Raw genomic sequence first — 15,781 nt, 5'->3', positions numbered from 1 at the left:
CAATAATATAAATATGTATAAATTTACCTCTCTGAACATTTTTACCGAAAATATCACAAAAATAAACAATATGTAATTAAAAAATATATTCAAAATAAATTTGAAACCGTTTAAAGTACACCTGTGATAATACACACGGGTTGAATGAACGTTTTTTTACAGTTTCAGTTATATTTCGGTTAATATTCAATTTAACTAAAAGCTGAAACATAGTAATATAGAATAAAATTCTATGTCGATTGTTGCAAAAATTTTAAGGTTATTCCGTTTAAAATAATAGTTATTGATTTTTAAATGGGAAAAAAATAAATGAAAATACCAAACATCCAGTTTAATATTTTGTAGTACTATTAATAACTACTAGAATTCTCTTCCGTTAATCCATAAAGCCAAAAATTGATTACATCATTACAATTATTGTCAACGAATTCATTATACAATGTATAACTTTTAAGACACACGGTATATTAAAATGGGATATGGTATAGTAGAGTTTTCGCATATTTATCACTTTTCAGTCACTTCCGGTTTCACTGGAAAATGTTTCATTTTCGAATTTTTAAATGGAATATCATGTATATTATTAAATATTTGGATTTCTCGGAGAATTCTTGATCAAACTGTGACTACTTAATATTTTGGAGTCATTTTTAATGTTACATCTAGGTGGCCGTAACGGAGGCAAACTAATTTAAGGACGTCAGAAGATGTCAGGAAATTACAATCGTAAAGATTCAGTGATTACTTTAACAGATACGAATAAGGTAAGTTGTCAAAATCAAGTCTTAACTATGTTTTTTTCAAATAACAACACTTCGAAAAGAGGACTTTTTGGGGAATCTAAAAATACCAATTTATTTGCTATTGGGTTAAATAGTACTAAGCGAAATACCGGATAATAATTCATTTGCTTTTGTAAAGTGCAAATCCAAAAATGTATGTTTAAAAATTGTAAAACTACACCAGATCTCATTTTGATGTACCTAAAATTAAATATTCCAAAAATAAATGGAGAAAAAATTATTTTGAGTGCACTGACCGATTCTACCGAAAGTAATATTAACATTGTTTTAAACGGATTTACATCTTAATAAATTAGTTAAGTGAATTACTCCGCATTTTAAAATTTAAAAATAGTGAAGTCATTAATTATGTCAAAAGCTGAAAGCTCAAAAACAAAAAACGTTTAATCAGTTTTTGATAGAGCTCTGAAAACATGAAACACTTTTTATAAACTTTAGTTCAACCAGTTGAACGTTGTAATAGAAATTTTAATTTTATATAATTAAAATCGTTTTATGTAGATTTTTGTTTAAAAATAAAATCCCCTCGACCGGCCCGCAAACAACACTTGTAATAGAGTTCACGACACATTTGGCTTAGTTATTTGCCAAGTGCACCGTGGAAACGTGCTTATTTAGTGCGGGCTCGCGTCCGACACAACGAACCTTATTTAAATGAAGTCTTGATTCACGCGAAATTGCACATCAAATATTTAAAGCCGCCGAGAGAAATTCTAAACGGCGTCCTCGTTTTACATTAAACGCAGACGAACATGTTTCGCGAGGCGCTCCCGCAAAATCCACCGCAAACATGATCGCAATATCAATATTTCAACGGTGGATGTTTTATGCAACGATGTTTACTCGACTCTTCGTTCGCCTGGGGAGATGAAAATAACAAGGGTTGTTTTAATTATGATTTTTTTTTCCTGCGAATATTAAAATTTAAATGATCCAATTTGTTTATCGAGAAAGTTTGGCGGGCGACCGTAACGTTGATGGCGGAGCGAAGATCATGCATGATCATTTACGTTTATTTGTAAAGTTTAAGTACACAATTACATGGAAATTTAAGTTTGGAGTGCCTAAAGCGTTCAACATATAAAACTGTGAAGTTTGTAATATATGGTAATTACTTTAATGCATCTTCACTTCCATCTGCCTTAATTTAATACCATTTTACTGTCTAGTCATCAAATATTTTCAAGACATAATCTCCGAAATCTGCATGGAAATTACGAAATTTAATTGCCATCCTCATATGTTGTAAAGTTAAACGATTCGGTGGCTTCCTTTTTTTGCACAACTTTACGACACACTATTACACGATATTTGTTTTATTTAACAAGTTCCACCGTGTAACGTGTACATAGCAACAATTAAGCTTTATAATGTTATCTCGCAAAGAGTCTTTATAGATATGACCGTTTCATATGCGAACGTTCTCCGTTTGAACCACTCCATTAAACGCCTCGAGATAAAATTATTTCGGTGCCACATGCCTGCAGGCGTCCACTGCGCGAATTAATCGAACGAAAAGCCCGACGTGAAAAACCACCCCGAAAACGTTATTGTGTTTGGCCGTTAACAAAACACAATGGGAGTAATTTACGGCCGATATGGGAACCGAGGTCTGTTGCTGCGACGTTTATAAGCGCTTACATACATCTTGAACCTACACCGAAGAAGCTCAACTGAAAATTTATGGCCTGGCGAAAAGCTCAGATAACATCCATGGATTATTCATGTTGCGTTTATACAAGGTGTTATAAAAATAGGTGATTTTAACGCCAAAATAACAACCTATTTTAAAGCAACTTTTTGAAAATTTTCATAATTTTTAAGGAATTTGCACTTGTATAATTGTAAAAAGGGATAATCATTGTTTTACTTAAAAATTAAAAAATCGTTTGTTATAATAATTATAATAAAATATTATTATCATATAATTACTGTATCATTACTTATACATTTTTATTAGTACATATTCTACACTGTTCCATGAAATTAACGTACCACACGGATAATAATTGTTTATTATTAATATTTTCTGATAATTAAATAAATAAACGATTCACTCTTTGTATATTTATTTAAAAATTATATAATAAATATTGTTTTTCTAAAAAAATTAAAAAATAACAAAATTTGATTGCTATAGAAAAATAAAAATTTGAACTTAATATCAGATATTTCCATCTCCACTATGAATGACAGCCTCACATGTTTTGTTCATACTCAAAATCTGGGTTCAAATTCCATTTTGGTCCAAATTCTCCTTAAATTCGAATAGAAGATGCTACACATCTTCTAAGTTATTCAGTCGGTCAGGCTGGTCACTTAAACGTCTCCCAAGAACGTCTGTTGGGTTAAAATCTGGACTGCGAGCTGGCCAGACCATAGCATTAATTATTCTACATTAGTAAAAAAATTGGCAGTTATAGTTATAGAGACTGCCAATAGAAGTGAAAACTTAGAACTTTTAGTATTAAAATATGAAATTTCATAATGTTTGAATTAAAATTAATTAATTAATCTGGTTTTCACATCCTATTGACACTCCGAGCAACGATTATATGCATGTTTATGTGATTTTTTATTATTCAAATATATTACGGGCTGCAATCATATTATTTATCGATAGTATTTGTATTTGCTTAAATTTCAATGTACTTTATTTAATTAAATTTAATTTATTATTTTAATTGTTTGCAACATTGTCATCATTAATTTAATTAATTAATACTTAGACATTTTGTACTTTCAATTATTTCATTTTGTTGTAAAAAAGATACAATAGGCTTATGGTAACTTAAGTAAGAAATGAATATTTTTTATTCAAATTTATTTAAGTATCGCGTAAAATCGGTATCGATTGTCGTTTTATGTTTTGTAGTACTGAGTTTTCGATCATTGGACATATTTAAATAAATTTTTCACTAAATCCATTGAATTTCACTTATAAGATATACTGAGCACTATACGTCAATTGCATAGCTACAGATATACTGTTATAAGCATGTCGGTGACACGAACGCACGAGATTTCACCCTAAGGTGCACAGCACACTGCGTGTGCGCCAGTCATGAGCATGTGAATGACATAATATTTCCCTACCAAAAAGTGCCCAATGCGGCCAAAGAAGTTTTCACTTCTAAAAATACCTTAAATCTATTATTATTTGTTAGAAAAAGCTAATTTTCAGTTTACACACTTTTGTTGAAGATACAAAAAAAGTATGTTTTACTTTTTCTTAATAAACATCCACTTGACCGAGGTTATCAGCCAAATCAACTTTTTTCTTTTGTTTGAATTTATTAACAAAAGAAGGACATGTTGGTGACGCGAACCCATAATATTTACCCCTCCAAAAAGTGCCCAAAGTTTTCACTTTAAAATTTTGACCTATAAAAGGGGTATATGGCACGACATGTTGTTCTAGAATGTCCACAATGTAAGCATTAAGTTCCCATTATTTATCACCACCAAGTCGGTACGTACTGTTAAGAAATACCCCACAATACAATTGAACCCCCACCAAATAAGGAAGTATTTGAGAAGTTATATTGAGCATATTTTTCTGTACCTGCTACACTAACAAGTTACATTAAAAGTTAATAAAGAATGGTAATACTCAAATAATGTATATAGTAAACGTTTTCATTTATTTTGTATACAACCTGTAGTTAACTTCGTTAACCGTTGGAAACATACTCGTATTTTGTGTACAAACACGTTAATTACCATAATTGACAAATCTACACGAATCAATAACAGGAATTTGTCGACGAAATAAATTGCGCTTTGCCAAACATATGCAGTCGTAAAATGAACGTTTTAAGAGCTTTCAAGCGCACATTTCTAGAGAAACGACTTTCGTGAGTTGCGCGAAATATTTCGGCATTAAGTCACATTCGACACAATGTAGCAGAGCGCACAGGAGTGTAAAACTTTATTATATTATAAGTTGTTAATGGCAACTCTTTGCATTTGAATGAGCTTTCGTCGCCGCATTTCAATATTATCCCAAGCGAAAGTATATAATTCGAGTAAACTCCCGGCCCCATTTCCACATTAAAGGAAGGCGCGTTCCATTATCGTCGGGAGTCGCGAGACAGGAAAACACGGGGGCTGTGCCGGCCTGGGCGGGCGCCCCATTGTGCCATTCATATTCAAATAACTTTATCGCTGTCATATGAGCCAGGCCTGTATGTTAACAATTAAAGCTGCCGCCATAAATACTAACAGCCGCGATTGTTCCGCGCTAAATAATGCGAGTGGCGGCTTTAGATTAGAGAGCAGTTCATTGTGGCCCGAGATCAACTGCGTCTCTAATATAAAATCCACATTCTTAGCTGAATAATTGCGCCAGCAATGTATCTAAGGGGGCAAGGTGAGTGTGGGGGTGGCACAGTCGGGCCCCCGGGTCAAATGATACATTGCGGTTGCCGGGAATTCCTCGCCACATTCCTCAGCCGTCGGTAATTAATTATTGGCAGCGCTTAATTAAGAGCGACCGCTTTGTTACGGACAGCTTAATGTATGGCAATGCTGATTTTACTCGACCGAACACCGATTCTTGTAATTACAACCCCCTCATTAGGCCCCCGCCGTTTTTCCCCTGACTTATTGGTTGCGAAGTGCTCTATTAATCTGTAGCCCGGCACATCTTTGTTGGCAGCGAAGCCGATAGTTGTACGCGTGACCTTTGTTCTTTATTTTCGTGTCCATTTGTATTCGAATACGGGTCCCGCAAAACCGGGCCAAATATTCCAATTCGGACCATTATCAATCATGATGAGCCCCCGAACCGGTACGGGTATTTTGCCCTCGTCCATTCGCACCGGGGTTTTATTGAAGTTACGGTTTTGTTTAAATAATCAAATGAAGATTAATTGTGTTCGAAATTAATTCATCAAGAACGATAAATCATCGTTGCCCAAATATTGTTCAAACTGTTATTGTGCCGATTATATTTATATCCTTTGTGATGCATAAATCAATTTGTTGTCGAGTCCTCTTTTTTTATTCGATTTATAGTTACAGGTATGAGTTTGCGATTTAAAATATTAACTCGATATAAAATGAAACATATGCATCCAATTTCAGTGCCATTTTTATTTACACGTTTTGTCATGGTGATTTTTATTAAAATTTCATTTCAATTTATTTGTCCAGATCAAATTTATAGATTATAAATTATTTTAAATGCAAATTTCTGTATTTACAACCTTTTAAAATTAATGTTTTTGTTTCTAGGGCAATGATAGCTGGCAAGGAAATGACAGCGATCAGGTAAGGGAAAAATTATGTTTCTGTTCTCTGGCGTTCTATTTAAAAAATTGATTGGAATATTTTTTTATGAAAAAAGTATCTTTAATTTCGCATCCTTTCAAAAACATCACATTATATTGTGTAAATGGAATAAATTATAGCAACTTACCTATAACTTATTTTATGGTCTTTGTTACTTTCTGTGAATTTAAATCGATTATTTAACTGTAAGAAAAATTATAATTCAGTTTTCCAAGACCGAGAGAAACAAGAAGTGTTTATGGCTAAATAAGTCAATTGTTTCCCGTATTCTTTAAAAATTTAGTGAATCTGGCTAAGTTACGGAAAAACTTATCTGAGTTCAAAGAACTTGAAATAAAATCGATAATTGGATAATTCGAATGTCAAAAAACAATCCAATCTTATCGTCAATTGAAATTAAAGCCAATCTGGTGGAAATGGGACTTGCTGAAATTAGTTCAAGGACTGTGTGAAGATGGTAGATAGGGGTTCGTTTGACCTACAAGAAAAACCGTTGTTTCTGCTTAAAATGTGGAAATGTCATTTTAATTTGCTTAGAACTCAACAACAGAACAGTGAGGACAAGTAGTTTTTAGTGTTGAGTTTAAATTTAATTTATAAAAAAATATAGTTCTGTTTAAGTTAAATATCCTACAGGGATAAAACTATACAAAAAAATTGTATTATTCACAATGAAACATGGTGGCGGTATAATTATGCTATGGGGATTCTTAAATTTTTCTGTTATAGACCTTCTTCTATTGGTTTATATACAAGGATATATTAAGGAGACCAGAAAGTAACGTCGCTTTTTTAGATTAAATTCAACTAATAAATTTTTAATAAATATTTATTTTTAATCAGCAATTTGCCATCTACTGTACAACTCATTAATTTTTTTCAATGGTCGTCTTGCACAATATGGTTTTGCTTTATCGTGTTACAGAATTACGCCTTTTCTGTTGATAACCGCCGGATACTTTTAGACACTCGATCTTGTTCAAAGAAAAAGTCTGCATTAATAGTTTGTTCAGGTTTCAGTACTACAAAGTGTATAATTCCGAGAATACTTCATCAAACACACAGAAGAGTCATTTTGGAATGTAATACCGGCTTCGCAGTAGTTTTGATTCTTTTGGAGAGAGCCCCTGCCTTTTGCATTTTAGATTATCTATCATATGTCCAGGAATCAAACGATCAAAAACCGGTCCAGTTTAGCGCCATTGAAACAATGCATTGCATGTGATGAATAGGTTGACTTTGTTTTCTTCTGACAGATTATAAGAGCTCTACTTATTTTTCTAATCTGCTGTAAATGTTCCTGGATGGTCAACCGAGGTTTGTTATAAGAGTATTGACAGTTCTTCGATTGTATGACAATGATTTGCTTCCACCTTTATCCTTAGCATGTCGTGATCTAATGTCGTTGGTCTTCCTGATGGATAGGATCACCAGCATGCACCCCCATGTTTTGTGATTGTTAAAATACTTAAACTTTTAAAAAAGTACATGAATTTTATATTACTTTTTATGTGGACAACTTTGAAATTTGAAAGCCTTGACCAGGTCTCAACATCTATTGTATTAAGGTCTTCACGTCCCTTTTTTCCTTCATACAAAGGTTTATACTGCACTGTTTTTTAATCACAATTTTCGAATATTTGGTAACCACTGGTTTAAATAAATAATTACACAGTGGTGTTTCTAGCTTAAATGTATTTATAATCAAATAAATTTCTTGAATTAACGAAATACAGATTATTAATTTGTTTAAAATAAAGGAGTGTTTATTGAAATGGATAAACCATAATAGGTTAAATTAATTGTTTGATGTTGGAAAATTTGAATTGTTTGGACACCTCAATAATTAGTTTGATATATGGTACAAAAATATATGATGATCATTAATTTAAAAATTCAGGTACAACTAAATCCTGAATTATTCACATTTCGATAGAATACAATCTATCCAGTTATTCAAGTGGAATGTGTAGCCTGGGTTGCATAACATCGCTATCAAAACATTTCGATAAACCAACATATTAAAATTGGATGTGGACGATGTGCATGTATATCACAGGTCTTTGAAAAAAAAAAACAAAAATTTGAATAGAAGCACTATATAACACATTGAATGCGATAACAAATGTACCCTTCAAACTGATGGTTCGATGTAATTTAAACCTGGACAACCCACAAAAATACAATAAACCGATCTATTGAATGCTGAATAATGCCTCTATGGGTTTGTATTTCCAATCGTACGCCCCAGGTGCGAATCCGATGAAACCAACCCCGAAAAAGAAAAACGCAAAATAAATATCCATTCCACCCCCCGAATGTATAATACGTGCGGGAGTGTGATGTATGAATCGTGGAAAATATTTCGATACACGGCGACTTGAATGCGGCGTTTGATTTATGCGATTCCTTCGCCTGCGAAAAGCATAGTCCTGCATGTACTGGAAAAACTGGCGCAATCGGATCTGTTTGTTCGGCAAACATTGAGAAAGATAATTGCGTGACGGCGCTGTCGGATCCGGTCGCTGAAATTGTCACTCACCTTGGATTTTTCCCGGTGTCGATTAACCATTGCGTGCGCTACGGAAATCGTGCACGAAAATTTTAATAATCCTAATGGTTTTGCTACATGTTACATTGGTATTTTTAATGTGACTCTGTGCAGCTATTAATCTTATCTCATGAGGGAATTACCGACCGGAATAAAAAATATTTTGTTAAAAGAACTTGGGTGTTATCATAATAATACAGAGATAATGTTGTTATCAATTTTACTATACCTGTTTACATCTTGTAAAAAGACTTTAGTTATTCTTCATAAATCTTTGATAATTTTATAAACGTTCATAAGATATTAACACCAGAAAAATAATGAATGACATTGTCTAATAAAATACACCTCAATATAATCTAAAAAAATAAATAATAATCACATGGAGAAATAACTAGACTTTCCAGTCAACATTTTGAAGGTTTGTTTGAGTCTTTCGATATATTATTGTGGGTTGCCATGAGGCAACAAAACTGTCTTTTGTGGAAGTTCGGCTTTGAGAAAGTTTCTCATTGTTAGTGTGCGATCAGAAGACAGTTACTTGATCATTTGGCATCTTGGTAGGTAATCAATGTGAATAATTCCACCATACAGTCAGCAAAAATATTTCTGGGGATAAGACTTTTTTAGTACTGGTCCACCAGGACTTCTAGCTCAACCCCTTAAGGGACGACGACGAGAGACGAGAATTTTGTTATCCTCACTCAATTTATGACATCCGTTCGCATAAATTTTTGATAAAAATTCTAATGATTAATTTATCGCAGTTTAATGACCTATCTCTAAACATGTTGCACGAGATATTACTTAATATAAAAAGATAAATAGTTTGAAGGAACATAAAATATGTTTTCAAATAATATAAAAAATTTTTTTTACAAATAATTGGCCAAAAATTAATATTAAATCAAATTATTTTTCAAAATTTCCTTTTTTGTAACAACCCTCCATTTTTAAGTTAAATTATTTAAATAATAGGTATATTTAAAAGTGATGAGTACTAATTTTTTAAAAATATTTTTATTTATAAAATTTGCTAAATAAGGTGTTTTTTATACACACACATTTTTTTGCATTGAAATACTTTAAATATTATAATTTTTTTTAATTAAAAAAAACATAATTACACATTAATACTATTAATTTCCATTTTTTTTAAATTTATTGTTTTTGTAAATTTTGATTTTTTGAATATTAAAAAAAAATAAAATTCTCAAAAATTAATATTTTAATTAATATTCTTAAAAAGTATAGAAAATAAAATGGAAATGAAATAAAAAAATTATAATTTATATTCATAGTTTAACAAAAATTTTTAAAAAGGTTAGGTGTGGTTTCTTTTATTTAATAGGAATTAAAATAGAAAAATGAAATCTATGTAATATTAAACTAAAAGTATATTTTGGGTTTTTTGAATATTAAAAAAAATGTATATAAAATTCTCAAAAATGTTTATATATATTTTTAAAAAAATGCGGAAAAAATGAAATAAAAATATTAAATTTTATATTCATAAATTAACAAATTTAAAAGCGTACAATTAAAAAAAGTGAAATCTTTGCAAGTTTAACAAACATTTTTAAAAGGATTAGGTTAGGTTCCCTTTTTAAAATAGAAATTAAATAAAAAATTTAGTAGAGCTTAAATACTACTAGGAATTTTATTGATTTTTAAATTTAAATAAATAAAACATGTGTGTAATACACACGTTACAGTTCTTCTATCTCATACTATTATTTTTTCTTTTTTTAATTTAAACCATTTTTTAAATTTTATATTTGAAATCTATGAAATATATAATACCTACACATATATTTTTATTTTTTTAAGTATTATAAAATATATATAAAATTCTCAAGATTTTTTATTATATTTTTTTTTAAAGTACAGAATAATAAAAATATAAATAAAAATGTTATCTTTGTAATGTGGAAAAAATTAAAATAAAAAAAACTAATCTAATGGAGCACATTTTTGTTTTTAAATTAATATAAATTTTTAAAAGGGTTAGGTTGGGCTCCCTTTTTACAATGGGAATTAAAATAAAAAAATATATAAATTGAATAATAAATATTTTCCAATTTTCTAATTTGTGATTAGGGGAAAAATCGTTTATTTTAATAAAAAAATAATGAAACGTTCTTTTAATATTAAAAAAGTATAACGGCAACACCGTAAGCTATTTTAATTTCTGATAATGTTTCTATAATGAATTCAAGGAATTCCAGCCTAATGACAATATAAATTACATGATCAATTTTAATTGCTCACTCTTCAGCACTAAACGGTAACCAATTAGTACTTAAATACTCATTTGCGAACAGGATATACGGGCTTAGTACGTCCCTGTTCAGAAATTTAAAAACCCATATATTTCAGTCACTTTTTTAACATTCACCAAAGTTTTGGCACATCTGTTGTCTGTTAAAAGTGCGTTATCGACCGTTCGAGCTTAAAAATTCATTTTGGGGTGAAACCAAGGAGTGGTCGACTACGAACAGTGCCACACGACCGGTCCGTTTACCTGCGCTAACGCACCGCAAAAGAATTCACTCGGATGCGGTCCTGTAACTTGTGACGTAGCGGGCACTATCACCGACGCCATGCAGCCAACTGGCAACAGTGACCAAGCCACAAGTGGTTAATGTATTCGAATTTGACGTATCCATCCAGTACCGGTACCATGCTCCCGTTCGTTCGGTTTTCGGAGGGTTGTTGTGCGAGTTGCGTGCGTGATTTACGCGAAAATCGAATGGAACGTGCGTTATTTTGGTGATGTGCGCGAGTTCCGGCAACGGTTACGGACGGACACTTGTTTTGGTTTTGTTGACGGTGTTTCGTTATGGTCTCTAAGGTAACTACGCGTGGAGCAAGCGAAAACGGTTCGATTGTGTTTTTCGGTCGAATCGGTTCGTCGATTTTTATTGTGTTTTGATGGTTTACCTGTGGATCATAACCTCAATGTTATGCTGGTGACAATTGATGTTGTTCGACGCCCACATTATGCATATTACTTATTACAATTTATCTCGTACCCTCATGCAATAAATGGTTGTCGTTTCAAAGACTAGAATCATTCAAATGTCCGTTTAAAATTTGACTATTTACTTGGGACGAGTTTATTTATAGTTTTATTATGCATAGGAGTGAATCACGTTTAGTTGATGATGAGACAAACGGTCGAGTTGTTTTTTGGTCTAGCTGTACCGGTGGTAAAGGTATAAAGGTGAATGCCATCTTAGATAGGAGTCTACACTGCTAATTCAACAGGTATCGCCTGTGAACGGAATGCGGCGTCGTCCGCATAATTATTCGTTACAGTGTAGCTGGAGTATGCATTGTAACAGGTGATATAATCTTCTCTTTCCCACCTATTTTGTCTATTTATAGACTTTTACCGAGAGGAAGTCCATTTTTAAAACGGGCTTTTTATTCCGTGTTAAGTCAAAGGTTAAAAGCATTTTAAAAGGGGGTTTACTAAATTCTAAATATGTATGTTGTAGTACTTTTAACCCCATATAAAATAGTGAATAGTTCCATTAACATTTACTAATATTTTAAAATTATGTTTTACGTTATTTTTTCATAAAAAATGAGTTATTCTATGAGTTCAACTATTCAAACAAACCTTGTATTGTTTATTAGAATTTATTAAAAAATGTTGAAATTCACATTTTTCGACAATTTAATAATTATATATCTCTTCTTTGATATGACATTCAACTTTGAAACTTATAAAGAAAAACAAATTTTTGTCCAAAATTTTATATTGAGTATTTTGTTTTTTATTTCAGTAAAATACAACTGTTTATTATAATTTGTTAAAAACGTTGATTATTAACATCACAATCAATATAAAACTGAAGAACTTTTGAAAAAAATGTTCTTTCTTTATTGAACATCAACACTTGAATTTCGTAAAATAAAATATAAATTTGTTTATGTAAAAATTGATGTTTATAAGTTATTTATATATTTATATTATTATATTTAATATTTTTAATACAACATTTTATAATTTTTTAATTATTATGCCTTGGCTTGAATTCAATTTCAAAAAATATTAAGAAAAACAAATGTTGAACAGATTTCTTCAATGGGCATTAAAATTTGATTTTCAATAAATAAAATATAAATTGGTTTATAAAAATCCGTTAAAAAAGCTTGATTATTCTTTTCAGTATTTTACAATTTTATAAACATTGTTTGAATTCAATTGTAGAAAATACTCAGAGAACATGTTTTGACCAGATTTGTTCTCAGGACACTAAAACTTGATTTTTAACAAATAATATATAAATTTCTTTATAAAAATCCGTTAAAAAGTGTTAATTATTAATTAACGTTCCTAATTCTGCATTTTATAATCTTTTAATTATTATGCCTTGGCTTGAATTCAATTTTAGAAAATACTAAGAAAAATATTTTTAATCAGATTTATTCACTGGATACTAAAAATTGGTTTTCAATAAATAAAATATATATTTATTTATAAAAATCTGTTAAAAACCGTTGATTATTAATACTTCCAATTCAGAATATTATAATTTTTTAATTATTATGCCTTTGCTTGAATTCAATTTTAGAAAATACTCAGTAAAACATGTTTTTACCAGGTTCCCTCTCTGGGCCTACAACTTGATTTGTAATAAAATATAAATTTATTTATAAAAATCCGTTAAAAAGCGTTTCTTATTAACATTTATAATTCAGCATTTTATAATTTTTAAATTATTATGCCTTGGTTTGAATTCAATTTTAGAAAATACTGAGATAAACATGTTTTGACCAGGTTTCTTCTCAGGACAATAAAACTTGATTTTTAATAAATAAAATATAAATTTGTTTATAAAAATCCGTTAAAAAGTGCTTATTATTAATTAACGTTCCTAATTCTGCATTTTATAATTATTATGCCTTGGCTTGAATTAAATTTTAGAAAATACTAAGAAAAATATTTTTAATCAGAATTATTCACTGGACACTAAAATTTGGTTTTAAATAAATAAAATGTATATTTATTTATAAAAATCCGTTAAAAACTGTTGATTATTAATATTTTCTATTCAGAATATTACATCTTTTTAATTATTATGCCTTTGTTTGAATTCAATTTTAGAAAATATTCAGTAAAACATGTTTCTACCAGGTTCCTTTTCTGGGCCTGCAAGTTGATTTGTAATAAAATATAAGTTTATTTATAAAAATCCGTTAAAAAGCACTTATTATTAACATTTTCAATTCAGTATTTTATAATCTTTTGATTATTATGTCTTTGCTTGGATACAATTTTATAAAATACTTTTACTTTTAATAAATAAAATAAAAATTTGTTTATAAAAATCCCTTAATGTTATTATTAACATTTCTAATTAAGCATTTTATAATTTTTTAATTATTATGGCTTGGCTTTAATTCAATTTTACTCAGATACTCAGAATACTCAGAAAAACATGTTTTAACGAGGTTTCTTCTCAGGACATTTAAATTTGATTTTCAATAAATAAAATATATATTTGTCTATAAAAATCCGTTAAAAATCGTTGATTATTAACATTTTCGATTAAGTATTTTATAATCTTTGAATTATTATGTCTTTGCTTAAATTCAAATTTATAAAATTCTCAATGAACATGTTTTAACCAAGTTTCTTCACTGGGCATTAAAATTTGACTTTTAATAAATAAAATACAAATTTGTTTATAAAAATCCCTTAAAAAGCATTATTATTAACATTTCTAATTGAGCATTTTATAATTTAATTAATTTTTAATTATTATGTTTTGTCTTGAATTCTATTTTAGAAAATATTCAGAAAAACATGTTTTGACTAGATTTCTTCACTAGGCCTTAAAATTTGATTTGAATTCTTGAATTCGAATTTGAATAATAGTAAGAAAAAGCTTTTTAGCAAGTTTATTCATTCATAAACCATAAGTTTGCTCATCCTAAAACGTACCAATTCTTTGTTGAATTCAGTATTTCTGTTTTCGTTTCTTCAGTGGACACTAAAACTTTTTTTCTAATATTCTAATATTACTAATATTTATTTATTTTACATTTGTTTATTCATCTAAATCGGTTAACATCATTCGAATTAACACTTCGTCCGACATTTCAAGTTTTAAACTTAATATTTTATGAATAAAATAAATGTTCCTGTATTAACCAAAATCGTCTAAATAATGTTGTAATTAAAATTTAGAATTCAAGTTATTGTTGTTGTAATTAACTAATTACAAATTAATCAATTTAAAAATACCTATTTACCAGACGTTATTTTATCTAATATTTGCCGAAATTAATTAACTAAAAAAAGCATGGAAAAGCATCAATTTCGAGCATCCTAATCAAATTAGAAGGCGCAGGTTTTGATCCACCGGCTAATCCAATTAAAAAAAAAAAAAATACACATACACACATATTGATTCGGGGTGTTGTTTCAATTTCAATTAGCAGGTACCTTCCCGAGGGATTAATCGATAACGGAACAGGTGAAGTGTACGGTGCAGTTTGTGGTAGCATCCTGAAAGTTGCGTTCGTTGTTTTGTTCTAACGTCTAGCCTGGATACGCGGCGGTGAGAATGACGTCGCGCAGGAAAAAGAAGGAGAAACAGGATGGTTTCATGAAAAAGGTTTCGTCGCTGTTCAATTTAGACACGGTGAGATCAATTGGATTTAATTTAGTGCGTTTACCGACACGACACGGGGACGACAACGGAATGTGTCACGCCCGTAATGTTCAAAATGGCATAATTTGTGTTATTTGTGTTTCGGTTATCATTTGCACATTCACAGCCCTTTCTCCCCTCACCATCTGTCACTTTATTATTTACGTTGTCATTTCACCTCTGTCCTTAGGCGTGCGAAATTCGCAATCTCGACGCGGCAGGATCAGGGAGCCGCATTAAATTTTTCCCGACTGGAAATCGGTGAAACTTGAATATATATTTCATTTGCGCGACTCCCACGCAAACTTCAATATTTACAAGAATTTTAATTTGAGCCTCGCGACGCGGAATGAACTCGGAAGAAACAGTCTGTGCATTCTGGAAATTTAATTGCGAATATATTATTCGAAATCTGTTTACAGTTTATTTCCACTCCGGGGGTTAATTTAATTCCGCCGCTC

The 15,781-nt window shown here is 30.3% G+C and overlaps 1 protein-coding gene across 13 annotated transcripts in view; it reads left to right on the top strand.

Moving 5' to 3' along the window:
- The window catches only part of LOC109601412 (disks large 1 tumor suppressor protein-like), a 211,928-nt gene that overhangs the window by 128,925 nt on the left and 67,222 nt on the right, over positions 1 to 15,781 (top strand). For all 13 annotated transcript variants that reach the window (XM_049965447.1, XM_049965446.1, XM_049965445.1 and 10 more), the window contains one exon: positions 6,042 to 6,077. In XM_049965447.1, the coding sequence (XP_049821404.1) occupies positions 6,042 to 6,077 (36 nt within the window). The remainder of the gene's footprint in view (positions 1 to 6,041; positions 6,078 to 15,781) is intronic.

The sequence above is a fragment of the Aethina tumida genome, chromosome 3 (assembly GCF_024364675.1).
Source record: "Aethina tumida isolate Nest 87 chromosome 3, icAetTumi1.1, whole genome shotgun sequence".
Lineage (NCBI taxonomy): Eukaryota > Metazoa > Arthropoda > Insecta > Coleoptera > Nitidulidae > Aethina > Aethina tumida.
Note: the sequence above shows the minus strand (reverse complement) of the source record. Positions and strands in the feature narration are given on the sequence as shown.